Source organism: Festucalex cinctus, chromosome 14 (assembly GCF_051991245.1).
Source record: "Festucalex cinctus isolate MCC-2025b chromosome 14, RoL_Fcin_1.0, whole genome shotgun sequence".
NCBI classification, from domain to species: Eukaryota; Metazoa; Chordata; class Actinopteri; order Syngnathiformes; family Syngnathidae; genus Festucalex; species Festucalex cinctus.
Genome location: NC_135424.1, coordinates 17,886,314 through 17,900,013, shown reverse-complemented (window position 1 = coordinate 17,900,013; position 13,700 = coordinate 17,886,314). Strand labels below are relative to the sequence as shown.

The 13,700-nt window shown below is 37.5% G+C and overlaps 1 protein-coding gene across 2 annotated transcripts in view; it reads right to left on the bottom strand.

Annotated features, from left to right (window-relative positions):
* The window catches only part of khdrbs2 (KH domain containing, RNA binding, signal transduction associated 2), a 51,090-nt gene that overhangs the window by 19,754 nt on the left and 17,636 nt on the right, over positions 1-13,700 (bottom strand). For both annotated transcript variants that reach the window (XM_077494922.1, XM_077494921.1), the window contains exons 3-4: positions 10,868-10,984; positions 5,733-5,879 (exon numbers count right to left, since the gene is read on the bottom strand). In XM_077494922.1, the coding sequence (XP_077351048.1) occupies positions 5,733-5,879; positions 10,868-10,984 (264 nt within the window). The remainder of the gene's footprint in view (positions 1-5,732; positions 5,880-10,867; positions 10,985-13,700) is intronic.

The window sequence follows — 13,700 nt, the reverse complement described above, 5'->3', positions numbered from 1 at the left end:
TACGTATCACAATACAGGGGTCACGATACGATACGTATCGCGATACATATGTATCCCTATACTTGATCTTCGAGGCGATACGTATCCTAATATACTACATTAATTTTCTTGCATTTTATAATAACAGTCATATGTATACCTAAAGGATATGTTTGTTATGCTTACTGACAAAAGTATTTTTGTTAGCAGCTCTTCTGGTTTACCACCTGGTCTAAATGTGCACGCACTGCAGAGCAAGAAGCAGTTTTCACAGACACACCGGGAACATTTATTAATAGGCATGAGCCGATATGAGCAAAAATATCAAAGTATTAAAATTACAGCTGTAAAATGTGCTTATTTGAAATATTTGGGGAAATAAAAACAGCATTTTTTTCATGTAACACATTCTATTTAGTTTTTTAAACAAAATATATGAAAATTGGTACATTACGAAATGTGCCATGTTAAGTTTATAAGTATATAAATGCTGATATTCTTCCTTGCTTTCATTTATCTTAGCAAGACACAGTGTCCAATCACTGGTGAGCTATTTTTGCATTAATTGAAATCAATTAACTTCAAAGACGCTGCTGGTTTTTATTTTTTAGGTACAATGCAAGCTGCAAAGGCAAACGTTAACTGCCTATTTAAAGTTAACGAGCAGTATCGATGACGCCTGCGTATCGATACGTGTATTGTAATGAGGCCCGTAATGATATATTTCCGTATCGATTTTTTGAGCACAACCCTAATTCGTAGGCGAGGCCAATCCATTTATATTTTGTAATGATCAAGATAAACGTTAGAGATGGTTGAGTACCAATACCAGGTATTGATATCGGGCCGATACTGGGCCCTGTTTGAAGGTTGCAGACCTCGTATCGGCTGTCCTTTTTGTGCCGTTTTACAACAGGAACAAGAAATTTGAGTTTATATGCAGTTGGAAAAATGCTATACTGTACAGTGTATTGGCAGATCGGCCATGTACGCCACTGTTGGCTTGCAAAAAAAAAAAAAATGAGAACAAAAAAAGGGACTTGAAGTCCACAGGTTTACTTTATTAATACTTAAAAATAGGCTCCTTGGCGCCACTACAAGTTATGATTAAGCGTACAAGTCCACGGCATCAAATACACTGATGACAAAAAAAAAGTGGCATGGTGCCATACTGCGGATTGTTACAATAGGGTATTGACATATACTGGAAGTCTTTCTTTAAAATGTGCTGTCATTTTTTTTTAGGAGAAATGTGATGTATCCAAAGTAACTATTAGTACTACTCGAGTTGAGCACTCGCACTGGTATCGGTCTGAAAAAAAAAGTAGTATTGATCATCCCTACTAAAAATGCATTAGCATCTGTTTTTCTTTTTTTTTTTTTTTTTTTGTCAGTCTTAAATGTGTGCTAGAGAGCCGTACAGAACGAGAGCAACATACAGTCTGAGCACATCAGTAGCTACTTGATGCACTTGTACAGTTTGAGTTAAAAATTTAAAAACGATACGTCTACAATAGGGCTAAATTTAAACATTATACAAAGTAAAAAGATCTCTTAAATCTTTCTTAAAGCTGGTAGGCCCTAAAAGACCGAACTTGTGCCACACCAGAACAGTTAAGCAAACGATCTACAGTACAAATTTTAAACCACATGCCAAGCAGAAGACACCTGCAATATGTTTCAGTCCAGCAATAAAGACTGTGTCCATTTTTCACACTAAAATTCTAGACATGAACATCACGCACGAACGAAAAAATCTTCATTTGACACGCCGCGCGCTTGTTCATGAATTAATATGGCCGACAGCATTCTGTTGGTTTGAACTCAGACTGGCAGGTCTTTTAATTGGAAAGCTGGCAGTTTATTCAAAGCGCTATAAATGTGCCAGACCTTGTAAATGTTGACTGTTGACAGAGGCGTTAGCGTGAGTACACAGAGATAAACCGCGGCGAGGCGCTTTGGGTCAGACTGTTTGCTCGCCGAGATTAATTTTGACCATGCGTGATGCGCCCAGCTCGAGACGGATGTTGAAGGGGTTAACACTGCAGGCGATGCCAGTCACGTTCAGTCAAGACAATCTGGGGCTTTTTGTCAACTGTTTAACCTGCCTGCTCCTCGGTGTGTTCTTTCATTTTGAGTTCAAACACAGCAATCTGCTCTCTCCTAGTATATTATAAGACTATACAAATGACGGACGTTCACTCCTTGCGTTCTGGGAACCAAAAAGCGTACCTCCTTGGCAGTTGTAATTAATGAGAAGCATATCACTGCAGTCCTTTAAAAAAAAAAAAAAAGTGGCCTTTGTTGTACTCTCTACAAATGCAGAAGAGTGACTAAACTCCTGTCAGCTCCATCGACAAGCTATCGCTGCTTTATGCACTGCAATTACTCTTCTTGATCTTATTATCACATTGACACTGGTTAAGACTCTTAAACATACTGCTTGGCGAACATAAATCTTCGCAGAGCACAGCAGGCATTGTTCATGAAGCTTATCAGCCAAAGGAGCTTTGCAAAAATCCCCACAATACGTGCCGTCCCGCATAACTTCCCGCTGAAAGATGCTCTCGGAAGCACTTTGCGACTGTTTATCTGCACGCACACGATTGCAGCAGAATTGTGTTGTCACTTGCCAAGCTGTTTGATATGATAAGTTCACTTCACAACAGTAGGTTGTCGATTTGATGGATACAGGTTCTTATGGTTGACTTTGTCCAATTGCTCACTTGATGCTGCTCAGGGGTGGCGAACGCTGGTCACGCTGGTGATATCAATGCAAACATTTGTATGCTGTTCCTATTTTAGTTTTGACTTTATCCTGGAACCTGGAACTTGAAGCGGTCTTTTGAAAATCATTTGTTGTACAGCTATTATTATTATTTTTTTTAATAATTCAGTTTTTCTGTGTACTGTGCAAGGTTATTTTATTTAACTAAAACTAACAAAAAACTAAAACTAAAAAAAAACAATTTCGTTGACAAAACAAAATAAAAATGAGAATGCTTTTTAAAAAACAACTAACTGAAACTACATTTTATGTTTACAAAACTAACTATAATTATAGCAAAAATGTCCTTCGTTTTAGTCTTTGGTAATTAATTTAATGCATGAGCCTTTAGGGATGATTTTAAATGTGATTTTAAGTCGATTTATTTTTATTTTAACCGGAATAAGGACATTTGAAAGCGTGTCACACAGAAGTAACGTCATAGCAGCAGCACTCCCATGGTGTTTTTTTTAAATATTGTGCACAAGTAATAGACAATAAAAAAAAAAAAAAAAAAACTAAAACTAATACCGAAACTAACTAAAACTAAACTAAAATGAAACATTTATTAAATAACCAAAACTAATAAAAACTAACAGAACCACCCTAAAAACTAATTAAAACTAACTAAATTAAAAAAAAAAAAAAAACTCAAAATGAAATAAAAACTAACTAAAAACTATAATAATGCTGGTACTTTGTTAGCTGTGTTGTCCTCTGGGCATTGTCGGATTTGAGTCAGTAACAATGAGAATCTTGTCCAATTTTGAAATTCAAATATTTCAGGCTCCAATATGTTTTTTTTCCCCTGAAAAATAAACTGTAAATGTCGTATTACAGTGTTCCACTTTCCCTGTTATAGACTCATCCTCAATTATAATTGAAGTCAGACATTGTAGTGTTATTTTTCCACCATCTGGCAAGAACAACAATAACTTGAAAGCAGGGGTTTCCTTTTTCTCTGGCCAAAAGAAAAGGCAGAGGTTCACTCTATTATAAGACAAATTGAACACAGGGAGCCAATTTGACACAGTGGTAAAAATCGTGTAATTACCCATGATGAACAATTTCTTTATTGCAGACTTCCATGACGGAATGGAGCCACAAATCTACAGACATATCGAATCGCCTTTGCACTGTACCTCCATCGAGTTTATTTTATATGTATAGGCTACTTTATACACTTATTAGAGATAGACCGATAAGGTTTTTTCGGGCCCGATACCGATACCAATTATTAGTAGTGAAGGATGCCGATAACCGATATTTGGAGCCGATATTAAATTTAAATGTAAAATATTTTAAAGTTTTGTTTTTTTGTTTTTCTTTTTAAATCTTAGTCAATAGACAAGTTCTGGGATCTCCCAGGCGCAGTAGCATGTTTTCAAAAGTTAAATAAAAACAAACAATTATTTTCTACACAAAATAAGTCTCCCAAAATTTCAAAATATCCAAATTATTAAATTTTTACTTATCTTAGTTTTAATTTCAATTAAAAACAGAAGGTGCAGAGAGTTCCCAGGGTCGACAAAAATGAAAAAACTAACTTTTTTTTTTTTAATTTACATTTAAATTAGTTCCCTGAAGTTAACACTTAAAAAAAAAAATGGCTCTATTATCGGCCATGTGATTCTTCAAAATGGCCGATGCCGATATTTCTCAAAATGCTGAATATCGGCGCCGATAATCGGCCCAGCCGATAATCGGTCTATCCCTAACACTTATGCTGCATTTTAGGAAGGTTGGAAGTTGGATTTATCCCAGTTGGCTTTTCCTAGTTCTGACCAGAAAGTGTTTGAGGCTAAAGTAAACAACCAAAATGGCGGATAGTGGTAAATTGCTTTTTGTTTTGGTCCTCAAAACACATTTTCACCTCCAGCAAACTTGCCTTCTCGCAATTTTGCCTCATATATGTATTTATCTTATTTCAGAAGCAATCCAGTTCAGTAGTTCACCGTATAATTTCATGCAAGGAGATAGCGGCATACTGTCACGTACGTTGTGTTACTTGAAGTTATGGCGAATATTTATGAATGAAGAAAGATATCTAGTTTTCTACTCGAGTAAATTGCGCTTTATCATTGACGGTATGTGTTTCCATTGCGGTCGCCATTGTAGTGTGACATCACATCGAAGTCGGTCGGTGAAGTCGGGGTGAATAACAGAAATCTACATAACAACTACATAACTCATTCACCGCCAGCCCAGTAAAAATCTTTGACGTCTATAACCGTCAATGGCAGTGAATGAGATAAAAGTCTCATTATATTATTATTATTATTATTATTATTATTATTATATTACCCAGCAGTGGCTTATATTTGTACCGCATTGTAGTCCGGGTTCAGGAAGGGCAAAGTGTGCCAAACAAATCATGTCAGTGACTCTCTGTGGGACCCCTGAAGAGACAAGCCGAAAGTCGCAAGACAGCAGGCTTGTATTCCATTGTGATCCTAATGGAACAGTATGCTTGAGAGTTCTCTTTGACAAATTTGGTTTCTGTACAATTTGGCTCATTCCAGCATAATGTCCACTTTACATATTTGTGCATTTAATATATTTTATATCTAAGTGCTCAGTACATATTCAGCATAATTATCTTCCTGGCACAGTTGCAAAGATACTTGTAAGAAGGGGGAAACAGCATGAACTCCATGACAAAGTTTGATTAATATTTACAGCGTAGACATTACACGCCATGCTTATTAGTTATGGCTAAGTTCTCCCGGCTGTTTCATACTGCATTTAAATTGCTGAATAGAATGTTTTTATTTCTCAGTAAGCCCATCATGTAGTCATGTAGTTTTTGGATGAAAACATCAGACCAATATTAATCCCTTTGCTGCAAACAACTCATACTGTACTTTTTCTTTTTGTCAGTAAGCCCGGCTGAGACAACAAAGTCAAATGCGGTGACATTGCAGCAGAAGTTCTACAAGAGATTTAAGTTGTGCTTTGAAACAATGATGTAAAACGGTTCACTTACTGGAACAAGGAATTTTTTAATCTCCTCCAAAGCGTGGCTCATACGGGAATAGGCCTCACCCGGTGGAGCAAAGACTTCAATTAAAACATGAAGATCGTGACTCAGATGTGCGTATTTGGCCTCTCCGCTGTTCCTTAATTCTTCTTCCTGTGGAAGAAAAATTAGAGCAGTTAAGCTGAGTCTACAGTATATGCGAAGTTCTATATGCATTGTGAACTTTTATATGCATATGCATAAGATGTGTCTGAACAATGTCGCCAGGACAAATTTGTTATAAAAATAGCCTTTTAAAAAATTAACATGTATAATTATGTTTATACGAATTGCAAAATACATCATTAAAAAAAAAAAAGGAACTGCTATACATCACACAGGAATGGTTACTTGTTTACCATACAACCAACCAATTGATTTAGGTTGAAAAATTGTAGGACAACAATAGACAAACAACCATCCACACTTACATTCACTTCTATGGACTGAAAAGACTGAATTAAATTAACCTAAGAAATAAGAGAACAAGCGAGCAAGCAGAACGAGAACATGCAAAAACTCTACACAAGAAAGCAGAAGCTGTTTTTCGTTGATACAACTTCTATATTTGATTGTGTATTAAATTATTGGGATATTTGATCACTTATTTAGGATACGCTTATCATTTATTCATCAAACCATGGGTGAAGTGAGTAATTTGAGTACCTCGGTTCAAACATTTTTTTTTCCGATATTTTGTCTGCCTCAGGCATAACGACCCTAGTAGGTTTCAAATTTTATCAATTTTTTTAATTTTTTTTATTTTGTATGCTATATGCACGAGAGTAATACGAAGCCAATGCCCTGAGAAATCCAACTTCAAAGTAAACCTTACCTTACTAAATTAAAAGTTGTTCCCAACAGCGTGTCACGGTGTAACGGCTGAAAACATCCTGAAATTAAAGGGGAAGTCAACCCCAAAAAATTTTCTTGACAATAATATGTGGAATATGAGTTCAGCAGCAAAATCCAACAGTTTTTCTCAATATCAGAAGGCGGCCATTTTGCCATTTGCTGTCGACTGAAGATGACATCACAATTGCTCAGGTCTCAGGCTAGGTAACAACCAATCACAGCTCAGCTTCAGAAATCAGGTGAGGTGTGATTGGTCGTTGCCTGAGCCCTGAGCAACTGTGATGTCATCTTAAGTCGACAGCAAGTGGCAAAATGGCCGCATCCTAAGATGGATAAAAACGTGGGGATTCAACTCATATTCCACAAATGTAATTTTAACCAGAATGTCATGTTTAGACTAGTGAGTTCACATATAACATATTATTGTCGAGAAATGTTTAAGGTTGAATTCCACTTTAAGTGTATGGTGCCTTTAGTCAGCATTTAGCAACAGTTCTAGTGTTAGCAGCTAGCAGCTAACCGCTAAACAAGTACTTTTTAAAAGCAGTTTAGGAAAAAACATACTTTTTTTCTCAAATCCTGCAGTATTGGATAGAATTTTCAGTAGGAAATCGGAATACTGTACCAAAATATTCTTAATGTCGACAAACAAGACATAGCAAAAATGAGTTTATTTAACAGGACTCAGACTCAGATTACAAACGTAATTGCTTACTTTCAAATTAATAGGAACATACTACTAGTGTGAACGGTCGATATAATTGAGTGTACATGTACATATTTGATTGAATTAAATGAGACCCTTACCGTGGCAGTAAAGTAATCAATTAAGGTACAAAACTGGCAAAGCTATATACATTGGGAAACAAGGTTAATGAGAAAGCTGAGTAAGGTTAAACAACAAGCTCAAAAGAAGCGAGTCGGGGATTGCGCTGAGTGGCTTTGCTACTTCAGTGTAACATCCTTGGCATTATTCATTTCAAGTCACGTTTGTCATTTGTAATCATATGTCTTATTGATTATGTCTGCTGTAGTAACTCAGAATCTAATAAGAAGATGGAAAGCACATGAAGAGATCTGACAAGACCTTTGTCAGATGCAAACAAGTTAGTGATTTTTTTTTCAAATTTAAAGACCATTTCTCCCTCACTAGATCCGTATGATTTTCGTCAGAACATGTAAATTATGACAATCAACAGTATGACAATCGCCCTATCGACAGTTTTGACCCACTAATACATTCCTCACTACGCTTGCGGAAAGTCTGGAGTTCAAGAGTTGAGATGTGGTCTCTCTTTGAGCAAGCGCAGCGTTAATCCGGTTGATCCACAAGCACAAGGTGTAATATTGATGCGCCCTCCGAGCTGAGCTATCACCCAATTGCCGAGCTGATGGACCCGAGCGGGTCACAGCTGAATGAGACGGTAGAGACAAGCACACCACAGTGACTTTGCCTTTATGTCAGCCTTTCAGACAAAACCTCATGTGTCAGCTCCTCCCAAAAAGGATGTCAGGGTGTAGACAAAATCAATATCACACAGCGAAGACACAAGCACACTGATTCTGCTAGGCTGGTAACAGAACCACGGCAGATCCAGGTAGATCATCTTTTTGCTTTGTACATAAAGTGTCAGCCAGGAATTGAAATCCCAGGAGAGACTCTTCAATTACTTAAAGTGTTGCTAGTTAATTAACTCAGGAGGTTAGCTAAGGCACCAAAGATTGTTCAAGGCTTGGGGCAAAGTCCGCAGGGAGCTAACAATTTGATTTCAATCAGTTCTGACTCTCAACATAGCTTTATATTCTGTTTTTGTCATCGACTCATTTAAAAAAAATAATAATAATAACCTTGACAAACTTATCCATTCCTCTGCCAAGGCCACTATGATAAAACAGATTTCTCTATTTCAAAGTTTGAGAAAGAACTTTCAACATGATATTGTAAAAAAATATATATATATATATTTAATAGGGCTCAGACGAGACTGCATTTGAAGATTTTTGGCATAAAAACTGTTGGGGTGTTCTCAGAATCTCTTAAATTATAACTCAAGGTTACAATTTCATATTCTCATATGCTCATATTCCGCAAGAATTTGAGATAGGCTGCAGTAAACGCTCCAGGCTCAGTTGCAGATCATGAAAATATACGAATATTTGATGCCCCAACTAAAAAGGTTTATAATTGCCACTGAAGTGACAGCAAAACACTGATTTTGTCTAAAGGAAACTCTTAGCCCACTTCAAGATCATTTCTTATAGCATCAGGATGCTATAAGATGGCGGCAAAGCAACAACAGTGCAGATTCCGCCCATAAATTTGGAAACGTGAATTTGTGAGTGCCAAACCGCCAATATATAAGTTTTCACTATACTCACTCTGTTCAAAAAACTTCCAAAGTGATTCTTTTGGTTTTTGCTGTGTGTTTCAAGTGTTACAGTTTAAGTGGCGTAATAATTGGGACTAAATGTATTGCACTCTCTGCTGGTTGCTCCCAGCTGTTTTACTGGATTTTGACTGATTTTGCAAGGTCCACAGAATATTGTGTTCTATTGCTATAAAAACATGGAACCTACCAAAAGAAAGATTAAACCATCTTCTTTCATCAGGAGAAAAAGTATATTTGTATATATTTCCGTTTTGCCACAATTAGCATTAGAATATGGCTAATAGGGGTGTGAATTGCCTAGTACCTGACGATTCGATCCGTATCACGATTCATAGGTCACGATTCGATTTGATACCGATTAATCCCGATATGAATTTACAAGTGGATTGTTGCGATTTTTTACTCAAATTTAGAAAATATCATTCAGTAAACTTATACATGTACACTGTAAGATTTGTCTGAAAATTTATTATTTATTAATCTGAAACTTCAGTCTTATAACTGTAAGCCGCTGTATTTAACAAACAGATTGTAACATTTTTCATGTTTGAACAGCATTGAAATAAAATATTAAGGCTTAATGTTCTATTAATACTGCGATTGGCTGGCAACCAGTCCAGGGTGTCCCCCGCCTACTGCCCAGAGCCAGCTGAGATAGGCGCCAGCACCCCCCGCGACCCTTGTGAGGAATAAGCGGTCAAGAAAATGGATGGATGGAAGGGTTCTATTAATATAACATTCTTCCATGCTTAAGGTGTGAAAGTTAGACGTTTTGTTGAATATTTTTCCATCAAAAATGGATGTTAAAAAATCGATTCGGCTGCCTATTGAATCGATTCGAGAATTGTGTGCTCTAGTATCGCGATATATTGCCAAATCGATTTTTTATAACACCCCTAATGGCTAAGTTTCATCATTATTCACAAACCTTTTGAAAACACTGGCAAAAAGAGCTTGTTGCAACATGGCCTTTAGCTGATCTTTTATACTCTGCTCCCATCTGCTGGCTGTTTTTTTTTTTTTTTGGGGTAATAACTACCATTGCTTTAAGCGACCTCTTCATGTCAGAACCTGTATCAAAGCTTTCTGTACTGTATGCTCTAGCATTACAAAAACAAAACATAAAACATGTATAAATACATTTTTGGGAGTGCAGGACAACGTATTAAAAAACGTATATACATATATGTTTTGAGGTTTGAATGAGTTTAGAACAAAAAAAGATAAGGATCTATTACTTGATTGCTACGAATTCTGTCAATTGATATCTTGAACAACTGAGGCCAAATTGAGTGTAATACAGCTCAATCCAAAAGTGTTATGAAACAGGAAGTCAGAACCTTCACACAAAAAGGAGAAGCCTGTTAAATCTAAAGTTATTAAAATCAATACAAATGTCGTGGTGAAGTCAACAAGAAACCTGTGCTTGATTTGTTGTGTAATGGGACCCAATTGAACCAAAGGCAGCACTTTTTATGTCACGTAATTTGATGTTGTGTGAAAGCGACGTCTTCAGCATTAAGAGCAATGAAACCCTATAGGACGACATTGAGACCTGTCATGATGGCGGGCTGACTGCGTGCATGCTCGGCTAAGTTTAGCTCCAGGGGATGACATGTCAGCACGATAAATGACTGGAGCAGAGTGCTTCATTATGTTGCGCTCACACACATGACAATTACACAATATGCTTTTAAATTATACATGTCCTCCCTTGCATATGTCTGTCAGCTGAAAGCTATTCATTTCTGCCAGTGCTTGGATATTGTTATTTTAAAGTTGCTATTCATATTGGCATTTATTTCACGTGCCAAACAAACCATACAGCATATTTCAACGCAAATCGATTTATATTACCTTTGCTTTATCCCTCATGGACCCTTTTCCGAGGATGGACATCTTGACTCCTGTTTCCTCTTGTAGCCTTTTCATAGAATTTCCCCGAGGCCCCAGCAGCTTTCCAACAAAATTAAACTACAAGAGAAGTGAGAGGAAAAGCGAGGCGTCACAAATAGGAAAATCTAAATTGTGACATGAACCAATGATTTACACGTGAGGACCAGAGCAGCACAATACACCAATTTCTCAGTCTCCAAGGAAATGAAATGTGATCCATTTGGGGAAAACGGCCAACCGCAGAAGGTGTTTACCGGCCATTAGTCATCTTTTATCAATATAATCTCAGATTCCTTTCACCATCCGTCATATGGGAAAATATCGTGTAATGCAGCCTGTAATAAATCAATATAATTGTGCTTTTTCTGTTGCACATTAAAGGTGAATGGGACTCTCATCTCATCTATGGTTAAGCATAACATCTTGCACCTATCTTTGGCTTGAACTCTGCCCTCGCTGGTCATGTATCTTATTGGTTTGAGGATCGTCTGTGTCGTGCGGAGGGAGGAAAAAGATGGCGAAACATGGGATGAAACCAATAACATCCCTGAAATTGTTCTAGAGGTCAGTGTTGAGATAAAGTCAGAAATAATGAGTTCCCTCCCTGTGGAAATTAAGCAATAGTATCCAGATGACAAACGATCAGATTCGAGCCTCGGGCTCTATCATTTCTCTCGCTATGTGCACCAGCCTATGTGTTCAAAATAATGTCTTGCTTGTTTGCACAGATAAGCATTTTTTTTTTTAAATCAGAACCTGTGGTCAGCTGTACATAAATTTAGATTAAATTCTAACTGTAAATTCATCATTTCACCCACAACAACCTTGCATTAAAGAATTGTACAGTGAATTGCAGGAATAGAATGCGCATATATGTTTAGTGGTGTTTTTTTTTTTTCTTCGACTCATCCTTCTATTACTGAAGTCTCACATTCAAGTATCGTGATTATACTAGCCTGTGAAAAACAAAATAACAGTCCTTCAAACAAATACACGGCATTCCTATTTTTCTTTTTTTTAACGATAACCTTGGCAGATGTCTTGTCTGTTGCAAAGCACAATTGGTTTTTTTTTTGTACCTGTGCAATTATGCCTGGCAATAACTGGGAACACAAATATGTGATGTGAGAACAAAAAAATATATATATATATATATTTTTTTTAACAATAATGTGTTTAATGTGTCCAATTAATATTTTGTTTGTGAAATATAAACAAAGCAGCAAAATCCACCCGGAGTTAATCCATCTCACGGGGCTTCCATTTTGCCACTCGCTGTCGACGGGAAATGACATCACAGCTGCTCATTGCTCAGGTAATGACCAATCATGCTTTGCTTGCAAACAGCATGACCAAACTCAGAAAACAGGTGAGGCGTGCTTTACCTGTGCCCTTAGCAAGTGGCAAAATGGCCGCCCCCTGACATGGACACAAACAGGTGGATTGTGCCGTTTAATTCATATTCCACAAAAGCAATATTAATCAGAATGCTATGTTTAGACTAATGGGGGCATATACAACATATTGTATAGATTTTTTTTTTTTTTTTTGGTTGACTTGCCTTTAATATTGATCCGTTTTTTCATTGCCAGTGAAGTAAATAGGTACCTAACATTTTATGTATCCCCAAAACAGTTTATACGACTGTGGACCTTGCAGGTTGAAAATCAAAGAAAAAGCTGTTAGTAAAATATGACATTGAACAAAAATCTATCTCGTCACTTGTACAAATGAGGAAAAAATGTGATAAAGCCCACAGAGCAGGAAATTTCCGCACAAAAATACAAATAATAAGAATACTTATGTACGGGATAAATTGTGCTCAACTTTAGCATATCCACTGTATTGTATCGATCCAGATATGTACATAAAGACTACGTAACACCACTGCATTTGACCTTCAAATGTGTGATCTCACTGTGAAGAGACCACCTTCAGAAGTGAACAGGTGGTCGTCAGCCCACCACCACTTGACAAGCCTAACCCAAATGATATTAACCTTCTCACAAAACAACCTTCTCCCGCTGCGGCCGAGCTGCTAATAACTCCTGTGCCAGCTGTGTGGCTGCTGCGACTCAACTCCGACAACTGCACACTCAGCCCGTTTGATCAACATTAACATTGCGCCGAGGGATGCCCAAATGAAACCATCCTTAAGAAAATAAAAGCATCCCTGCTGTCCTCGCTTGTCCTCTGATCTGCGTAATGAAGGCACCTTTTGGACGCCTCCCTTCACGGGGGCCGCTTTGACAGGACAATGCCTTAGCTGGCAGGGAGCTGGACAGCAGATGGCCATGGCAGCCATGGTGGAAACATACTTGCTGGGCACTAGAACGAGAGTGGCCTGTTTTCATTAAGTTAATGTCTGGAGCCATTCTGTAGCTCCATGGCGGGCAATTTAGGCTTTGAAGAGGGGGCAGGTACCGTTGTTAAATGAGCTTTGAAATGATCCAACGTGCCCCCTGCTGTCCCAACCCTGATAGTTATGTAGATATTAGAGGGAAAGATGCTGGGGGTGCTACAATTGTGCACACAGAGGGACATAGAGGAACTACACCTGCATGTATTGTAATGCAATACTAAAAGAGCTGGACTGAACTGGAAACATGAAAGACAAGAATGACCAACAGAGGAAGACAGGACGGAAAAGCCTGTCGATACTCACTTATACACAGCAAATTGCTCAGTGTTAAATTTCCAGTGTTTGATCAAATATACAGTAAACAGTGTTATTTTAACACTGTCAGAGTAAATTTCCTTGAGTGTTGGCATGGATGTTGGGTGTAACCTGGAT